The following is a 19,568-nucleotide window of genomic DNA, read 5'->3' as shown; positions in this document are numbered from 1 at the left end:
TAAAGTCAGGGGAAGAGCACCATTCCCAGACAGACCCGTTTCAACAGCCCAGCCGTGAGCCGTGTGTGTTTTGTCCGATAGCATTTTCCTTCGCTCCTTGCTCTTCCTCCTCCACCTCCAGTTCCACCTCCAACAGAGGAAGAAGGGGAGAGGAGTTTGCTATTTTATTCAGTGTTGACACCCCGCGACTTCTTTCTCCTTGATGAATCTTTCGGTGTGACGTGATTGCGACGCATCTACCAGTGGATAAGCTTCGAAGGTACTGCTGCAACAGGTGTATTTTGGGATGGGTGGTAGAGCTTTTGAGCGTGTGTGTGCGTGTGTATATATATGCGAAAGGTGCACGACCTACCCCACCAATGAGCGAAGAGAGCGCGCGCCGGTCGAACAACGGCCCTTTAGCCCCCTCGCGGCGTCGTTGACCTCTCGCGGCAGCAGCCTCGACTCTGAAAAACGGAGAGGTATTCGGCCGCTAACTGTATAATTGAGACGCACGCCGTGCTGTGTCCCTCTGTGGGTATACGCGTGTACCGTTAAACGATTGGCCGAATTCGAGATCCGTCGTCTTCGAGTTGAGATGCCTGACCTTGACCTACGGGGTCGGATGTAATAAAAACACGAGGGGTTGCCACCTTAAGGGTCGATGCTCTCTGCTTCTCCCTCCTCTTCATTATCTCTATCCTTTCTATACTAGTGTTACACTATATCTCTGTGGTTGCAGATGGGTGGCCGCACTGGAAGAAGAATCGGAACTGCCGAGGTGGCGGCGCTGCTGCTCGGTCTGACGCTCGGCCACTTTTTTTGCTTCGCAGAGGCAGCGCTCAGTGAGTACTAGAAAAAGCAATGTAAACAAACAGAAAAACACAGAAAGAGAAACAGAGTAAATACAAACCTCAGCTACCGTTTACAGTATCTTGTTAGGATACTTTCACGTACACAATTACGCACGATAAAACGTTTTAGGAATATCATTGATACAATATGTTCTATACAAGGTCGGACGCTTAAAACGCCCCGGAGCAAAGATGCAATACGTGTATATCCATAACTATATAAGAGATATCAGTTTCTTGCATAAGACCTTCCTGTTGAGGCCTCTCGTTAATTAAGTTTAAATTTGTCTTATGAAGAATTTCAATTTTTTTAATATAGTTACTTCAACTAACAAATATTTTCTTAAAATGAAGAGTTAGATCATGTAATTATATGTACATGCAAGAATGCTATTCGCGTACTAAGTCTTGTTTATACAGGTATTTCATGCAAATCAAAGAATACTAGACCATATTAGAATGCGAATGGCGTTCGTCCGCGCATAAATTCTCTTAAGGGTAGACCCAGGCTAAAGCATCAGTGCGTGTTCAAAGACCATCGTGTATTAATACTTTCGTATGTGCAAATATTTGATAAATTAGAGATAAGAAAACACTGAAGTATTAGTGCGCGAATAGCGTTGGTACGCAGTGTCTTAGTCTGATACACATAGGGCGTTTTCCACTTATGACCGAAAATGCTCGCAATATAAGTGGAAAACGCCCTCACCCACCCTTAGTCTTGATCTAGTCTTACATACACATTTTAGATCTTTTAAGTGGAATATTCCTGTCCTTATATAAAACATTCTAATTGACGCAAAGTAAAGCTACAAATTGGGCCTTTCTCAGTAAACTTCACTTCTCAAGCTCTCTCATGTACGGCATAATTTAAAACGTTTACGTGAGCATCGAATATAGCTAAACAGCCTAATTTAATGAAAATAATTAAATAAAGAAATGCATGAATTTGCCAATACTTGCAGAAAAATTAAAAACTACAATTAGTACTGTTCTTGTAAGGACGAAAGCATACCCTGTATACAAATATCCACCGAAAGTTTGATAACGCTAATTGTTATTGTAATTATTATAGCAAAGGCAGCCTTCGAGAAACTGACGGATCATGATTACCGAGGCACTACGTATTACAGCGTGAGAAATCTGTCGCTGTACGAGTGTCAGGGTTGGTGCCGAGAAGAGCCGGAGTGCATGGCGGCGGCGTTTTCGTTCGTGGTGAATCCGTTGGCACCCATGCAGGACACTCTGTGCCAACTTCAGAATGAGACTTCCGCGACTAATCCGTCCGCTCAACCACAGAGGGCGGTAAACATGTATTACATGACAAAACTGTTGATCAGATCGGAAAATGTGTGCCCGAGGCCGTGGGCGTTCGAGCGAGTACCCAACAAGATCATCAGGGGTTTGGACAACGCTCTGATATACGCGTCGACTAAGGAGGCGTGTCTGGCAGCTTGCTTGAAGGAACAGAGGTTCCCATGCAGATCCCTCGAGTACAATTACGTGACGTTGCAGTGCCACCTGAGCGAGACGGACCGTAGGAGCACCGGCCAATACGTTCAGTTCGTCGATGCTCAGGGTGTCGACTACTTTGAGAATCTCTGCCTCAAGGCCAAAGACGCCTGCAAGGCTCAAAGAATATTTCAGGTACCGAGGATAGGTGTCGCCGATGACAAGGTGGCGCAGTACGCAGGCCTACACTACTATACCGACAAAGAACTGCAAGTTCAGACCGAGTCGGCCTGCAGATTGGCCTGCGAGATTGAGAACGAGTTCCTCTGCAGATCTTACCTATATAGGGGTCCGCCTCAGGGTACCGCCTACAATTGTCAACTCTTCCATCTCGACCACTGGAGCCTCCCCGATGGTCCCTCCACCTATCTCAACGCCGAGAGACCCCTCATCGACAATGGCGAGAGGGTCGGCACTTATTATGAGAACTTTTGCGAGAGTGAGTGTGTTTAGTAATGTGTCATCATGGTGTACTGCATATAGTGTTTCCTAACACGCTGATTGTCAAGATGAAAAGGGGATAATTGTATATGCGTGTTACTTCCGACGTGGAATACACGACACGTTCCTAAAACGTTCCAACGTGAAGAATACGTTGGAGCGTTTCAGGAATATTTTTCATACTATGCTATGTCGCTTTATTGAAAATTTGGATAATACGAGGGTAATGCTCTGCGGCGGTGTAACTATGTCTTTATCTACTTGTACATGATTTACTTGCTGTTGAGACGCTACCGCGTTCTTAATGGAATCATAAAGCTCTCAAATTCTATAACAAACATAAATCTATATACTCTAATAGCTTTAAAAGCGATTTGGAATGCAGCCTGAATCTCAGCATGCACTATTTGCAGTACACTGTGAACTTTCCTTTCATTACTCGCATAGCGTCTAAAACGTTTCTAAAACGTATCGCCGTACCCATGAACTCAATATGCCATGTGGGAACGTTTTAGGAACGTTGTTGACACAGCGCGCGCTAAGTGGGTTATTGAATATTAATTTATATTTATGTATACACTAATTAGCGTACTCAAATGCTCCTTTTTTGTACAATCGATTCTCAGCATGTACCGCTTACGGTACACGTCCCACGTATCACGCATAGTGTCAGAAGCATTCCTGAAACATTCCAACGTGCCAAATAGCGTTCAGGAACGTTACAGAAATATTCTTGACAGTATGTCTAACATTATGGTTAATAGGAGCACTGGCAGCATCAAAATTGCAGAAATATTTCATATTCCTGACGCATCGCTGCAAGTTTGATGCTCCCAACGATTAATACCAATGACCGCCATCTTTAATTCGAATTACGCCATCTGCAGAGAGTGCAGTTACGGAGCCACCGAATCCAGAGTTTAGTATTACCGAACTACCGGCTGGTAGCGGATCCAATCGAAACGACGTGAACTGCGACAAGACCGGAACTTGCTACGATGTCTCCGTCGATTGCAAGGATACCAGAATCGCCGTACAAGTTAGGACGAATAAACCCTTCAACGGAAGAATCTACGCCCTTGGACGTTCCGAAACCTGCAACATTGACGTCATCAACAGCGACCTCTTCAGATTGGATCTAACGATGAGCGGTCAAGATTGCAACACTCAGAGTGTTGTAAGTAGTAGCGATGATAGTAGAAATGAGAGTAGGATCTACGTACACTGTGGCAAAAGAGTAATTGTAACCATTTAGGCTAAGGTTATTAGCAGAGATAACGACGTAATTGCTTATAAAATTGTCATAATGATAAAACAAGCGCCTTAGCAGCTCTGTAACAGCTCTATTACCATATCGTTTATTCTGTCTTGATTATAATACCTCCTTTATGAGAAATCTTTGCTAACAGCCTAACGCTCCCCTATTAGCACTGAAACTTGCAGATACACTTCAGTAATATTGCTGGAATGCATCTGCAAGTTTCATACTAATAGAATCAGCGCTACCTGTACACTACGTTTTGTCAGTATTGCAAGCATACTACAAGTACTGAAATTCTGTATGTTACATCACAAATTCAAAAGAATTGCAGTATGCTTGTAAATATTAAAATTCTATATACATGTCTAATAGAATATCTACACTAGCAGTGCGCTTGCGAGTAGTAACGTAACTCGTACTCGGTATGTGTCATGTATATACGAAGCAGAGTTAGCCAAATGGTCACGATTCCCTTTACCACGGTGTACTACGATCTATCGGTTTAGATTAGCATCATACAGCAGCGCAGCAGCGCGACGCTTTTCAGACCGGCATCTACTCGAACACCGTGGTACTGCAGCACCACTCGGTGGTCATGACCAAGGCTGACAAGATCTACAAGGTCAAGTGCACCTACGATATGTCCTCGAAGAACATCACCTTTGGAATGATGCCGATCAGAGATCCTGACACAATCAGCATAACGAGCGCGCCGGAGGCACCACCACCGAGGATCCGAATACTCGATAATCGTCAGCGTGAGGTCGAGACCGTTCGAATCGGTGACAGACTCACCTTTAGAATCGAGATTCCAGAGGACAGTGAGTATACTCCAGTTTCACCCTTCAGGAGCTTTTAGAGCTTTTATGTTTCATCTTTATGTGTAATCTCTTCAAGCTCCCTACGGAATCTTTGCCCGTAGCTGCGTCGCCATGGCTAAGGACAGCAAGAGTACCTTCCAGATTATCGACGACGAAGGGTAAGAGATGCATAGATTATTATGCTTATATATGGGCCATGCTTCTTAGTACAAAAGATCAAGATGGAAGGTAAATGTGTTCTACTTGTAATACTGGTTTGGTATATAATAGAATACTCTCTGTAAGGGGAAGAGGGAAGATGTTCAGATATAAGAAAAGTTTACAGAATGTTGTAAGGATTTTAACATATTTTTTTCATATGTATATATTCTCTTAACATTATGTGAATATTTTTATTTGGATAGAGTAAGAGAGAGAAACAACTGCATTTTATTGAATCATCTATACCTTACAGATGCCCAGTAGATCCGTCCATCTTTCCAAGCTTCACCACGGACGGGAATGCTCTACAATCCATTTACGAAGCATTCAGATTCACCGAGTCTTACGGCGTAATCTTCCAGTGCAACGTGAAGTATTGTCTCGGACCGTGCGAGCCAGCAGTTTGCGAATGGGGACGAGAGTCCGTCGAGTCCTGGGGCAAGAGACGACGCAGAAGTCTCGCTAATTCGACCAGCAATGAGGAGAAAGCGGAGGACATGACCCTCTCACAAGAGATTCTCGTTTTAGATTTTGGGGACGAGAAACAATCCGACTTTTTAAAGAGCGATGCCAGTATAGATTTCAACGATGCGGGTAAATACTCATAAATCTAAAAATGCGCTTTCATGGTGACACTCGAGACCGCTTTCCAACGTCGAATCTACTCGAATCAGTCACGATGATATTCGATTTTATGTTTATATCAAAATACTCGTGAAAAGGAATGCAGCGTCACAAAAGCTAGTCATGCTTGACACGGTTACAGCGAACGCCAAAACTGAAATGATCCAGATTTTTATTTTTCAACCTAATGTCAAGTAGCATCGCGTGATCTACGTTTGACATTGATTTTCGTTTCAGTGTCCGTGAAATCGCAGCTTCAGCGTTACGCATAACGCGCTCAAATTCTGTAACAAACGTAACATAAACTATACGTTTTATATTTTCCATACGTAATTTAAAGTATAATCAAGAATGGCTCGTAAATTCTGTGACGAACGTAACATAAACTGTAAGGTATTTGCGCTCAATGCGCAAGTGAAAATGTATCCATGGCGCTGTTAAAACTCTAATGCGTATTTGTTTTTTCTTTTTAACAGAGAAAACGGTGACGATAATGGAACCCTGTCCAACAAAGACTTCGGTACTAGTACTGGGAGTGACGTGCGCTCTCTTGCTCCTCATCTACATCTCCACCATACTTTGCTACTATATGAAGAAGTGGCTCACCACGCCTCGTAAGACGATGCCGTGAAATCACAATCTGCAACAAATTAGTTAATAACGGTCAGGCGCCACCAAATTGGGAACTTGTTCAGCTACGAAGGAGAGACGGGGCAAGGGCAACCGCACTAAATCTATACTATTAAAACTGCTGCTCAAATCGTTTAGCCGAAACAGCCAAACACAAACACACATACATACACATACATACATATTTAAAAAATAATCATTTTTGTACGAGTGACACTCGTTTGGCCAAATCAAACATAAACACACAACATATATATTTTAAAAGGAGTCACTCTTGTTTGAGTGAAATTGGTTTGGCCAAACCCAATATAAATACACATTCACAATCACACTCATACGACAGTTTCTTTTCATATTTATAACGAATCGATGTAGGCGTAATTAGAATCTTAAGTACTACGACTAATAAGTTCATCCCCCTACTTTTGATCGAGTTGCAAAGCTGACGGATTTAATCTTTTTCCTGTCGCGATCCAAGTGAAAAGAGAACAAAAAGAATAAATCTCACTGGGGATCGAGAGCCGATCATCCCCACTGGAGGGAAGAAACGGCACCGATCCTTGTCCCTCAAAAACTGAAAAAGGCTCGAGATCGATTTTAGATCCTGTGTATGCGTACCTTGCGACCATCTATAATATATTACAATATTTATTCATAATTTCAAAGAGCCCCTTTTCAGTGATTGTAAACAAACAGTATTGTAACTCGTATCAAGACTAGCGATATTTAAAGGTTCACGCTTCACTAACCTTTCTCAACAATTACATCGACGATTAAGTTATAGCGAATAAGCATTGTAAGGCATGTAATAAGCATCGATCTGCTGCTGCAAAACTTTAAAAGAAAAAACCAATCTCAATAATTTACTCGGTCTCGTTAATTCATTTAAAGCTCATTTCCCTTCACAGATAGGTTTAAAAATAGAAAAAAAAGCAAAATGATAGAATTGTCAGAAGTGGGATTCGAACCCACGCCCACAGAGTGGACTGCGACCTGAACGCAGCGCCTTAGACCGCTCGGCCATCCTGACTCAATTATTGTACAGCTGAGAATGTTCACTCTCGAGTTCTCTCCCGCGACCCTTGGGGAGGACCGGACCGGTTCGAAAGTCGGTCTCTTGCATGTTTTTACGTAAGAGCAGTTACGCGCTGCTGCTGCTGCATCTACTCTCGCAAAGTGCATAAAAAGAGATGGAAAGAGAGAGGGAGAGAGAGACAGAGAAAGGCCAACCAAACCGCAGTCAGGACAACTGTAGTCACATCGCGCCAGTATCCCCTCGAAGCGCGACAGGCCGAGAGCCGAAAACAATCGGTTCACGAGCAACGATTCTTTACAAAATAATGTGAAACGTTCAGTCGTCGGTCAATATGTGCAAAAGGTTCCACCGGTTAAATATTTTCTTGGTGCTGTCGTGCTGGAGCTTTGGATCGGTTCTGGCCAACGATCGGTCGAATATTCTTCGTTTGGGAAAACCTGGAAGAAAGTCGAGCATCGCCCTTGAGTTCACTTCTACCACTACTACCCAGAAGAATCAGGCAGATGAGATACATTTCAGCAATAACAATCCAGAACTCGACTGGAAGGAGCAATTGAAGGCCATAGATCCAGAGATCATAGCTACCGATCAATCGGATATAGATTTTGCCATCGAGAAGCTTAACTCTACCGCTAATAGTATACAATGGTTGTCAGACCTCTACGACCCATTAAAATGGGCCAGAGTACCGGGTACAAAATTAAACCAAACCTGCAGTCAGGATATGGAATTTTATTTGAGTTCCCTAAAGCAGGGGAAGCTCTGGGCTGCCAAAAGTAAGTAAATTCCAACTCGTCCAGCACTTGCAGACTTTCTATATCGATACATCGTTGTAATTTACGTAACTCACTGGCAATGAACCCTTCGATCTCTCTCTCTAACTCAGTTCTTTGCATTTGCAAACGAAGAGTTTCTTTTCAAACGACCCAGTTTCTTATATTGTAAAATTACACATTATTTGATGCCATAAAACTCTAAGCAACTTTCTTCGATTCATGGAAATCACATTAAATTCGTAATAAATGCTTAGCGAAAACTTTTAGCACCGAATGGCATCAAACTAACGTATAATTCTGAAATGATAAGCATTCCAACGTTTTTTCGAAGCAAAACAACAGATTTGAAGGAGACAAAATTAAGTAGCATAAAACTAAGGTGTTTCTGAAAATAAGTAACAAGTTTGTTTGAAGAGACACTCCTGAAATATGATTTCTCTTGTGTCAGTGTCCGACGCAAGCGGCCGCTATTCCTCGCAGTTCTACTTTGGCAATGGATTTTGGCTGGGCTCTAGTAGTCTATGCAAAGAGCTTCGCTCGCGGTCCATCAATGAAAACCTCTCCGTGGACGAGAGGCCTCCTTATCCCGTTGGTTTTCACGTGGCCAGGATTTACATTGATCTGCCAAAAGAACTGGAGCTTACGGTAAGAATTTCACCGATGATAATTTTACTTCATTCTTCGATTATTGACAATAAACCAACAAAAAAAAACACACAGCGGACTCGACAAGTGTTTCTGGGCCTGTGTCTTCCGGCAAGCTGCGACGAAGCTTCGCTGGCATCCCTTTTGAGAGCAAGTGCCGACCGTGTGGAGCGCCAGGGTAATTCCACCTATGGATCTGGAGGACCAAGCGTCCACATTGTCGCTGTCAAGCCTGTACCATCCAGTGATTATTGCGCTTGGACCGATTCCAAGTTTTACGTACTTGCGTAAGTCTCACAAATCTATCCACAGTAATGAAAGCTGCAATGGTAGAAATGCAAAATGGCTCCTGTACAACTATACATTTCTCTATGCTGGCTGTTGCGCCAACAGGATTTGCGCAATACTCGTGTGCAGAGAGATACGTTCACTCGATTCAAACAAACAACGTCTCAAATCAGGAGCATCGAGTTTGTGGAAAAATTGTCCAGTCGATTGCCATTGATCCACAGGGCGGAACGCCATACGTAATCGACGATTAATTTTCAACCACCTTTCACTTTCCTCTTTCTTTACTTTCTCTCTTTTATAACTGGCCCTGAATGGTCGAAAAGTCATCTTTCTCTCTCTCTTTCTCGCTCTCGTTCCTCGATTCACCTTTTCTTGATAAGCATGGACTTTCTAATAGGCTAAAACACGTTAAAACATTAGTAAAGTATTCTCTTATATTGCTATATATGCCGATGCGCTTGCATTACGCAAGGCAAGTGCACACACATATACATACGTACACAAAGACAGCTAGAGAAAGCCTCAAGTGCAGCCGTAACAGCTGCGTGAAAGTGCGGATGGAGACGACGCCCCACATTCCATTAATTCTCAATCTCACGTAGATTTTTGCTTTCCAGAGCAATCACTGCTGTCATTGTCCTGCTGATGATATGTGCCACCGCCTACGATTACAAGGACCTCTCAAAACCGCCGTTGGACGTGGATTCAGAGAGCCCGTCCAATAACAATGAGAGAATCCAGGATAATGGTATGGAACTAATGGAGAAGGAAAAGGAAAATGCAAGGAAAAAAATGGCTTTGACCGACAGCAACAGTAAGACTGATAAACAGGGCAAGAAAGGACTATGGTTGAGGTGTCTGATGGCGTTCAGCCCGGTGGTAAACGGTAGCAAAATAATCAACACAGAACCAGCAGCTAGAGATAGCCTCACATGCCTCCATGGATTGAGAGTCTTCTCATTAGGATGGGTCGTATTGGTGCACACCTATTTGCAAGTCTTTTCCATTGCGGGTAATTCTCTTCTTTCTTCAATATCCAAACTGGCTCAATTAATTTCTGTTTTTCTCCTTCATGTGCCTTATTGCAGAAAACAAGACACTTCGCACGGTGACCGAGAGAAACTTTATGTTTCAAACCATCAGCAATGCCACATTTTCCGTCGACACATTTTTCTTCATCAGGTCAGAGATAGATTAACAAGGGAGAGAGAGAGAGAGAGAGAGGGAAAGAGAAAGATGAGAGACGAGAAAAAACAATTAATGGAAAGTAATGGAACTCTCCTAAGTGTCTCTTGATTTGCAGTGGCCTACTGGTGACCATACTTTTCTACCGATCGTTAGGAGGCATCAATGGCAATGATAACAAGGAAGGCAGTGGTTTTCTCAAAAGCAGCTTCAAGAAATTCATCATCATGATCCTCTACAGATTTATACGGTAATTCATTCTTATTTATTTTTTATACTTTTCATGCTTTCAAAAGCATCTTGTATATTACTATCGCAAGCTCCACATAGATTGACGCCTGCTTATCTCTTTGTGCTGGGAATGAATGAGATTGGCATAAAACAGGCGCAAGCAAGGACCGTCTTTTCTCCAGCTATAATCGATCATTTCACTTGCGAAAAATTTTGGTGGAGAAATGCCCTGTACATCAATTCGCTTTATCCACGCACTGAAATGGTAATAATCGATTAATTAGTGAACAGGTCCTTTAAGGACCTATTCTATGAACTCTATGCCAATTTTTAGTGCATGCTATGGAGTTGGTACATGGCGAACGATACCCAATTCTACGTACTTGGGATATTACTCCTGTTGCTCTCCGTCAGATACCTTAAGTTTGTCGTGATCACTGTCCTCATGATCATCGTATCTTCTTGGTTCACAACGTTTTCCATTGCGTACAGCAACGATTACATTGCCAGGTAAGCAAGTGTTGAGATGTAATTCGTCGCAAGTCTCTAATCGATCTTATTCATCTTACAGAATTCAAGAGCCATTTGCACTTTTCGACGAGCTTTATGACAAACCCTGGTTGAGAGCTGGACCTTATTTTGTAGGGACTATTACTGGGTATTTCCTTTTCAGGACAAAGTGCAAGCTACGCTTACCCATGGTAATTTGATATTGTTTTAGGAAAGTGGCTTATCGGTGCTTATTCGTTTAAATTTAACTATTTATTTTTGTAGATTGCACAATCTGTCGGATGGCTTTTATCTGCAGGTGCCATGACTTCTCTGGTGTACGGACTCTATCCAAGTAACCTTACAGTTACGGTGAGCTCAGTGTACGCGTCCCTTGGCCATACAGCTTGGGCAATCGCGATTGCCTTCATTGTTATACAATGTTGCACTGGATCAGCCAGATTGATAGACAGCCTTCTATCGTTGAAGCTAGTCTATCCTCTCTCCAGGCTTACATACTGTGCCTACCTCGTACATCCTGTTATTATGATGATTACCAGCACTCAAATGGACGGTCCTTTGCATCTACACAATGGCATGGTGGTATGTATAGTAACAACAACAGCTTTTTATTGTACTCACCATTTCAAAATAACAATTGACCAATCCTTCAATCTTTCAAGTTAATCGTTTACTTTGGGAACCTGGTTGCCTCTTATTTACTCTCCTTCTGCATCTCCATCGGACTTGAAGCTCCAGTTGTAAACCTTTTGAAGATTGCTTTCACGACCAACAAGCGGACCAGATAGAGAAATGAAGTCATCAACGACAGATGCACCTCTTACCACCTGACAACAAATCTACAAGAAGCCTAATTAATTTGATTCGTCAAAAAATATCATTAGGCCCGATTCACTCGAGGGATAGAAATAAATCGATGGTAGTACGTCGAGTATTGCCATGTATACTCTTCTGTTAAATATATAAATTCTTAATGTTTCATTACTCTTTCCTTTCCAACCCTATAACTTTTCAGAACATCAAATATTTAAGGAATACATCACAGTTTATCTGTTTGAATTAAAATAGTTAAGTTCTACGTGTGAGAAGGGAGAGGAAAAGGAATGGGGTGCCAGGCTAATGGTGGCAAGTAACTAAAGCATTTACTCTAAAATCTCATTAAAACGTGTTAAGTGTTCTATCAGTACAATAAACATTATCATAAATGAAAATCAATTAGCACCAGCACTGTCATTGTTCTCTTAGCTCAGAGAGGTTTGGTAAAAAACAAAACCAATTTAAACTTCTCTAAAATCCAGCAATGACACGACCTCTCTTTGATGCTTTCTTTAATTTATTTAATTTCTTGTCTTTTTTCCTCTTCATAATATTTTCTTGACGTTTTTCTTGCTTCTCTTGCAGTCCTTTCGTAACAGTTTCTAATCTGTTCTGCCACTTCTTGGAACTTTTCTTCTTTCTTTGCTCTTGCTTTTGTATACTTTTTTTAAGCAAACGTGGATCATCCTTAACCTAATAAACATTAAAAGACAAATGAGTAAAAAATATATAATGGTAAAACAGACATTAAGAAGAATATAGCAGATCAATTTAACTACCTTTTCTCCACTAGACCTAGCCAGAGCTGTCTTCCAAGCATCCTTCTCCTTAATTTCACTAGCTTTCTCTTTCTCACCTAATTCCTCTAACATCTTTAATTTCTCACTTTTCTGCTCTAATTGCTGCAGAATCTTCTTGGGGTCCTTATCAGTCTTTGAAACTTTTTTCTTTGCTCCAATCTCGGAGAAGTCAAATTTACTAAACACCATCTTACCATCTGAATTGAATATTGGTTTAGGTTTAGGAGCTTTTGGAGCTGTACCTATAGCATTATCTGCACTAATTGTGTGTGGACCAGTTGATATCTGATTGGTTTTAATCAATTTCTTATGCAGTAAACGCTCCTCTCTTTTCGTTTTCTTCTTTATCCTATTTTTTAAGCCTTTTTTTAATAATTTTTGTTTGTAATCCAACTTTTTGCTTTTCAATTCTTCAAGTTTATTCTGTAACTCTCCAAAATTTCGTGCTCTCGTCCCTGCCTTACTAAATGTAGTCAATCTTTCTGTAAAATTAATAGGAGCATATATGTTGTGGAAAAAGATTATCACTACAGCAGAATATGAATCTTTCATAAATAGCAAACCTTTTGATATAGGGTCCCCTGTTGTTATGTCTGTATCATTTGATTGATCTACAATTAGTCCAAATGAGTATCAGTATCCGACAGGCACATACATTATTTTCTCTTATTTTTAGGTTAGAAACAAAAAATCAAATCTCTTACCTGTTTTCCCCGTCGAGACAGGCATTCTTGCAAATAAATCTGAGATAAATTTATCTTCATTTTGTAAAATTTCTTTTACTAGCTTTGCATTAAACATATTCGTTACTTGTAACTGCATGTTTACGTACAATAAACCGCGGAGATAAGGAGCAGTATGCTGTCTGCTATCTGACTGGAGCGCTAATGGCGCAAATGACCAAACTAGTTGAAGGCGTTGAAGCTAGTGCCTCTAGGCCAAGCCAAGCTGACAAAGTGAGGGGCACCTGAGGGATTTGACTGTGACCGAACTTTTCAGTTTTGGCTACCTGTGCAATAGCCTGTATAGATGCTGGAGTGATTCAAATGAGCCAGATGTAGCGACATTAATGACGACCTTCTAAATTAAAAGTCAACATCACATTGGAGGGAAAAATTAAATAACTGATAATCTTGTATTATTAATAAATTTATTGGTGAGTAATGAGAGAATGCTTTTGTTCCACAAATCAATATTATTCACATTATTATCCATTTAAACACATTGGTATTCAATAGTAGATTAGCGAATATTGTGACAATGATTGAAATACAGAAAAGACCTAGGTTCTTATGAGTACAAAATAATTGATATAATGTAAAAAATAATTGTGCTCCTCTTTAGCCCTACGAACTCTAATGAGAGTATTCGAAATTTCTTTTGACAATAACTCATGGAAATTCTTGGCTATGAAGAGGAAAAATCGCAGTTATCATTGATCGCAACCAAATTGTCACAGCTTTCTCCCGGTGAACGCGAATCGCCGATAGTTGACAAGCAATGCATGCCACACATATCTACATACATAAATCATTGAATGTATAGTCGCGTTATTTTTCAAACGTTTGTCCCAAGATAAGTGTGAAATTTTTAAAGATACGAGTGCAGCTTATTCGGCACTGATTAAAAGTACATTATTTCTTCCTTATTCCTAAGAAGCAACTTATAACTTAAGGTATATGTATTTGTTTACTATGCTGTTGCACGATTCGACGATAAACCTAGTGAAACGCTTTTTCGCTTTTCTAAACATGTTTCTCCGAGAATGTATGTGTATAGCGATTAATTTATATACATAGAAAATTAGTTATCCTTCATCCCGTGGTTTTCTAGCCGATGTTTTGGCGTCAGCATTTAGCTGAAAAAAATAACGAAAATTAAACAAAATAAAAAAAAGCATCAGTATTGGCAGCAGTGAGTTTATTGATTTCAATAATTTAATTCATATCGCATATAAGATATTACCGTCTTTCACGAGAGTCTGAGCGAGAGCGACGATCTCGGCTACGGCTTCGGGATGGGGACCTCCTACGTGGGCTGCGGGACTTTGACCTAAAACGTTAAAAACCCATTAAGTACCAAGTCAAGCGAAACGCAATGTAGCGAGTGTACAAAACAACGTCCTTCTGCCCGATATGACATCTGTTCAAGTTCTTTTTGCAAAGAATTCTTGAAAGATTGCAAAAATATACTTTTGTTATTTGCGAGAATTCAGCAGAAGGACGTAACGCAATACGGGTATTGTCTCGCGAAATAAACTTTATTAGTCTATAAACTTTATTAGTCTATAAACTCTAATTTGCCTAAGGGGTAATAGATCTATCTAATTGGGAGCAATCAGTAATTACTAGAAAATAATGACATTTTGTCAATAATGAAAGAATCAAAAGAAAAGTAAAAGAAAAAAATCTATAATAAAGTAAAATGTTATACTAGCAAATTAATAATTAATGAACAGCCATTGTCCGTTCCGACGACTGGGCAGCCATGAGAAGCCACTACCACCAGGTATGAGAATAATATGTACACACATTTTTAAAGAAAATGAGACCTGGGTAGAGAGTTTCGTCGGACCGGACGGAAGTGGCCGTTTTCAAAAGATAATAAAAAATCTTTGAAAATCGATGAAATACCAGACAACTGTGAACATGTAGTGGTGGTTGTTGGTGGTGGTGGTAGTTGGTTGGGTGGTGGTGGGATGGTGTGTAGGTGGTGATCATTTTTGCACAGTCGAAGAAGTAGCGGTCGCGTTGTCGATTAATTATAATTCGTGATGGTTGACGAATAGTAGCGGTAGCAGTAGCAGTAGTAGTAGTAGTGGTAGTAGTAAGGCTAGTAGCGGTAGTAGTCGTAGAAGTAGTAGTAATGGTAGTGGTAGTGGTAGTGGTAGAAGTAGTAGAAGTCTCGGGGCGAACGAATTGATTGAGACACTGACGTTAAGGTAGAGATTTCGACAGGAGGAGATTCGTTTATCGCGTCGACCACGATGTGCTCCTAGCCGGAGAAGAAGTAGCTCATGTAGCCGGAAGAGAAGAGATTCTGTGTTCTTTTGCGACGGGCTAACTGACGAATTGACAACGACGGACTGTCAACGACGTCGTGGCTCCTAGCGGTGATCTGGTGGTGGTGATGGTTGGTTCATTGATTGATTGATTGATTGGTGGTGACTGATGGTAACTGGTTGGGAAGTTAGTGGGCAGGCAGGCAGGCAGACAGGCAAAAGTATTTTGTCTCGAATGGATATTTTGTTTCTTTTTTTGGACGCTAGAATTGATTTGGTTTGTTTTTTTTCACGGTGGCTGTAGCAGTGATAATAGTAGCGGTAGGCGTAGCAGTAGTAGTAGCAGTAGAAGTAGTGGCGGGGAGACGAGCAGAGCTAGGAGCTGACGCTGGTACAATCTGCAAACGTCAGTTTTAACTGTATATACAATCAACTTTATTAACTCACTGATAGCTAAACCGTACAAGTTCTTTAATCCAATCAGCAGTCTTTCACACCAATAGCTTTATTTATTATATCAATTATCCTAGACTGCCCACTCTAATATTGTAAACGAACAAATCTACTTCTATCGAACAACTATTACTGTGATACATTTGTTTCTATCAAAAAGATTCTTTCACTGATAATAAGGTGACTCTCAAGAGAATCCCTTTCAAATCAATATCAGATCATCTATTATCTCACTGCACTTTAGGATTTTGCATTAATTTAAGAACTGATTGGGTTTAACCTTAAGTCTCTCCAAGGAGCGGCTTTAAAGGTATGTAATCCTCTGGCTAACAAAAATCTGAGGATTTGACTATCATCTTAAAATAAACCTTTTTTTTTCAGCAAACTCTCATAAATTGCGTGCACACTTGCAATGACCGCAGTACAAGCGGTACTCTGGATACCTACTTGTGCAACTGAGAGGCAACCATCCCTCTTGCAAAGGGCTCTGAAAACTTTCCGGACAATAATTTCTAAGTGAATAAGGTGAAACACAAATTTACCTGGAGTACTGAGTGACAAGCGTTCTCTTTGGACTTCTTGACCAGGACCTATAAAAAATTAAGAAATATTGTATGCTTGCTGCTATCTTGCTGATTCTTCCATGATTATTTTATTGGTTCGTTTGAGTCTACTAGAACCTGAAAATTCGGGCAAAGAATTAATAAGAATCTTACCTTGGGTACCGGCCTGTGGATTTCCTACGTGGGCTGCGCGATCTGGACCTATAAATTTGTCAAAAATGTTTATGGTAAAGTAAAGTCGATTTTTCGCTATTAGTGCTGCCTATATATATATATATATATATATATATATTTGTATATGTATATATATAAAATGTCTTTGGCTAATATCTCTACAGGCACAAAATATTTTCGCATATAACACAGAAACTTGATTTTCTTTCCTATATAAAATATCTTTGATTTGATAGTTTGAGCATTAGCCAAAGGAACAAGTATATTAAAGAAAATATGGAGTACAATATTCTATCGGCATTCCTGCATTAAACTATATAGATTAAATAAATATTGGTATTACAACTGTGTGGTGTAGAAGAAATACTCAGTTAAACCTGTGCAAAATTTTGCGACACTCTTATCTTATTGCTGATACTTAGCCCTTTGTTGCAGCAGCTATAAGGTGACGATAGAATAAACATAAAATTTTTTTGTCTTCTTACCTGGAATATCTCGGACCTGCTCTGCGCCCACCACCCCCACGGCGGCTTCTACCAGATGACATTTCAACTCTCATTCTTGCATTACCGCAAACTCTGTAGATGAAAATTGATAATATTAATAATAACCATTCATTTTCAACTTTCAGTCATTGTAATAATTCAGATATACTCACGCTCCGTCCAAACCACGAACCGCATCTTCAGCATCTCTAGGATCTTCATACTCAACAAAGGCAAAACCTGGTGGGTTCCTGGCAACCCACACATTTCTAATTGGCCCATACTTGCCAAACTTGTTCTCTAGCTCATGCTTGCTAGCGCTATTTCCCAGATTTCCAACATATACCTTACAGGCAAGGTCCCATTCACGATAACGTGACATATTGATAAAAACCAAGTTAACTACAAGAAAAGAAAAATTACTTTATAAAATGAGATATAAATTTGATGTGGTGATTAGACTAATTTTTTAGCGATTAAATAAGGTTAACAAGCAATTTAATAATGTAATTATATGCATGTAGGCGAAGGGCGTTACTACTAGGTACCTAACAGACGCCGTGAAACATTTATGCTCTACTTCTCATAATTTAGGCAAATAAAAGTAAACAGACTCTATTATTGTTAACCTCCAACAAAGAATTTCTTTATAAAGGAAATACTTACGTGTTTTATAAGAAAAATGTAGAAATTCCAATGGATTCTCTGTCAAAGAATAGCTTGCCCAAAATACGACACGCAGAAATACGACAAGATGGCGAATAAAGTCGCACCAGCAGCAATTGCAGGCTAGCAGCTTCCTCCCTCCGAAAAGTGGCAACAGCGTCTTTTGTGACGTCACAGCTTTAACGAGTAGTCAAATCAGCAATTAAAATGATTAATTGATATCTAACTCGATAAATCAAAATTATCTTCATGCTTCACAGAAACCTTAGCTAATCGTATTTTATTGAATACTTTTACACTTTCTTCAATTACCAACTGTTAATTCAAACGTTCCACCTTCGTGGAAAAACTTAATTGTATTCAAAAAATCAATAATGCGCTCATGACTCACGTTGTACTAAAAATAGAATTATACAATTCTGGATTTAATAAACATCTATTATAATTTCTTAAAAGGTCAAGAAAATTATTTTTTTCAGAAGAATAATGAATTTAGTTTATTGTTTATATAATTATATAATTAAAGCCAATTGAAAAATAAATTATTCTTACAACCATCTTTAATGTACAAGTCTCTTATAATCAATTTTTTCCAATTGTACAAGGGGTTTCAATTGCTCAGCAAATATTCTCATATCTTCAGCTATAGCATCTTGTCCACTGGGTGCTAGTACACTTAATTCTACAAGGTAGCTTTGAGAAATGGCTTCCACACTTTCTGGAATTTTTCCTTGTTGCCCCATCTTAAAAATTTTTGAGACAGTGACTTTCATCCTACCCTTGCGAAACATATATCCTCTTGCTATGTATTCAAAATCCAGTCTGCAACCTAATTCAGTTAGAAATTCTACTACAGTGCTACTAGTTGCTATGTCAATACTACTTCTGACTATTGTAGGACGAGATTTGTCTCCCAATTCTGGTTGTCCAATATACCTTAACTGCCATGGCATATCTTGATAATCCAGGGCTCTTCTAACTCGTAATAATAATGGCTGCTCAGGTGGAGGACCTCTAAAAAATAAATCTAAAATATAATTATGCTGGTACCTTCAGAAATATTTTATTAGTTGAACAATTCAACCAACAGAATACCTTCTTATACTAAAACACATTTCATGATCATAAAATGTTTCAGTTTCACTATCAACATTATCGCACAAACCCCTTAGCCTATGTAAAAGTACTTCTACTGCGCTGTCCATAACAGATCCTTGTAAGAGATATTCTTGGTTTGGAATAATATTTGATTTATGAGCAGCACTTAGGCTATCCATTGCTGTACTGATTGTAGAGCTCATCTTAATATTATGATAGATATAAATATTAATAAATTCTATTATTGAAAACTGTCTTGAAATATCACTGAATCTTGGCATTGACAAATTTCTTTATGCTAGGTACGAAAGAGAGCATCGCCTATAATTATAGTTGATTGTATCGATGTGACAATAAAACTCACTGATACAAAAACAATTAATCTAACATTATTTCTATAATGTCACGAAAAATATTTTTTAGAAACTATTAGGTTATTTGACTAAAGCGGCATTAAGGGTGAGTCCGACCAACTCATTTTAATTTAAAGGGACATTAAAAAGTATCACCAACCT

The 19,568-nt window shown here is 39.8% G+C and overlaps 5 protein-coding genes and 1 non-coding gene across 14 annotated transcripts; 2 read left to right on the top strand and 4 right to left on the bottom strand.

Annotated features, from left to right (window-relative positions):
* On the top strand, window positions 1-7,141 carry tyn (trynity). The gene is made up of 8 exons (XM_066730216.1): window positions 1-259; window positions 722-824; window positions 1,909-2,784; window positions 3,674-3,963; window positions 4,595-4,868; window positions 4,945-5,026; window positions 5,323-5,663; window positions 6,170-7,141. Exons 2-8 carry the CDS (start codon window positions 722-724, stop codon window positions 6,322-6,324), a joined length of 2,121 nt encoding a protein of 706 aa, XP_066586313.1. The 5' UTR covers window positions 1-259; the 3' UTR covers window positions 6,325-7,141.
* A 62-nt stretch (window positions 7,142-7,203) lies between these two features.
* Window positions 7,204-11,978, top strand: LOC136775705 (nose resistant to fluoxetine protein 6-like). Of its 2 annotated transcripts, XM_066730709.1 has the most exons (11): window positions 7,204-8,135; window positions 8,584-8,780; window positions 8,856-9,067; window positions 9,689-10,083; window positions 10,160-10,253; window positions 10,375-10,506; window positions 10,587-10,752; window positions 10,822-10,997; window positions 11,059-11,188; window positions 11,262-11,579; window positions 11,660-11,978. In XM_066730709.1, exons 1-11 carry the CDS (start codon window positions 7,691-7,693, stop codon window positions 11,783-11,785), a joined length of 2,391 nt encoding a protein of 796 aa, XP_066586806.1. In that variant the 5' UTR covers window positions 7,204-7,690; the 3' UTR covers window positions 11,786-11,978. The 2 variants fall into 2 exon arrangements, with proteins under 2 accessions (XP_066586806.1, XP_066586805.1); XM_066730708.1 differs by having other exon boundaries at window positions 8,584-9,067.
* Window positions 7,271-7,353, bottom strand: TRNAL-CAG (transfer RNA leucine (anticodon CAG)). The gene has a single exon. It is a non-coding gene; the product is annotated as a tRNA-Leu (tRNA).
* On the bottom strand, window positions 11,874-13,551 carry LOC136775707 (surfeit locus protein 6 homolog). The gene is made up of 4 exons (XM_066730710.1): window positions 13,318-13,551; window positions 13,177-13,224; window positions 12,593-13,095; window positions 11,874-12,506 (listed from the first exon to the last, which is right to left on the bottom strand). Exons 1-4 carry the CDS (start codon window positions 13,433-13,435, stop codon window positions 12,285-12,287), a joined length of 891 nt encoding a protein of 296 aa, XP_066586807.1. The 5' UTR covers window positions 13,436-13,551; the 3' UTR covers window positions 11,874-12,284.
* A 201-nt stretch (window positions 13,552-13,752) lies between these two features.
* Rbp1 (RNA-binding protein 1) lies at window positions 13,753-18,091 on the bottom strand. 6 transcript variants are annotated; one of them, XM_066729841.1, is made up of 7 exons: window positions 17,956-18,091; window positions 17,463-17,691; window positions 17,290-17,382; window positions 16,784-16,831; window positions 16,610-16,657; window positions 14,579-14,665; window positions 13,753-14,471 (listed from the first exon to the last, which is right to left on the bottom strand). In XM_066729841.1, the coding sequence occupies exons 2-7, from the start codon at window positions 17,669-17,671 to the stop codon at window positions 14,468-14,470; spliced, it is 489 nt and encodes a 162-aa protein (XP_066585938.1). In that variant the 5' UTR covers window positions 17,672-17,691; window positions 17,956-18,091; the 3' UTR covers window positions 13,753-14,467. The 6 variants fall into 6 exon arrangements, with proteins under 6 accessions (XP_066585938.1, XP_066585940.1, XP_066585942.1 ...); XM_066729843.1 differs by lacking the exon at window positions 16,610-16,657; XM_066729840.1 differs by lacking the exons at window positions 13,753-14,471; window positions 14,579-14,665 and adding an exon at window positions 15,269-16,012.
* Window positions 18,092-18,437: 346 nt separating this feature from the next.
* MED18 (mediator complex subunit 18) lies at window positions 18,438-19,549 on the bottom strand. Of its 3 annotated transcripts, none has more exons than XM_066730142.1 (3): window positions 19,051-19,549; window positions 18,892-18,969; window positions 18,438-18,777 (listed from the first exon to the last, which is right to left on the bottom strand). In XM_066730142.1, the coding sequence occupies exons 1-3, from the start codon at window positions 19,332-19,334 to the stop codon at window positions 18,516-18,518; spliced, it is 624 nt and encodes a 207-aa protein (XP_066586239.1). In that variant the 5' UTR covers window positions 19,335-19,549; the 3' UTR covers window positions 18,438-18,515. The 3 variants fall into 3 exon arrangements, with proteins under 3 accessions (XP_066586239.1, XP_066586237.1, XP_066586236.1); XM_066730140.1 differs by having other exon boundaries at window positions 18,438-18,784; window positions 18,839-18,969; window positions 19,051-19,548; XM_066730139.1 differs by having other exon boundaries at window positions 18,438-18,969; window positions 19,051-19,544.
* Window positions 19,550-19,568: the final 19 nt, after the last annotated feature.

This window comes from Prorops nasuta, unplaced genomic scaffold, assembly GCF_024137725.1.
Source record: "Prorops nasuta isolate Cenicafe-Biocafe unplaced genomic scaffold, Cenicafe_Pnas_1.2 PNAS00008, whole genome shotgun sequence".
Taxonomy (NCBI): Eukaryota; Metazoa; Arthropoda; class Insecta; order Hymenoptera; family Bethylidae; genus Prorops; species Prorops nasuta.
This window is presented reverse-complemented; position numbering and strand designations above follow the sequence as displayed.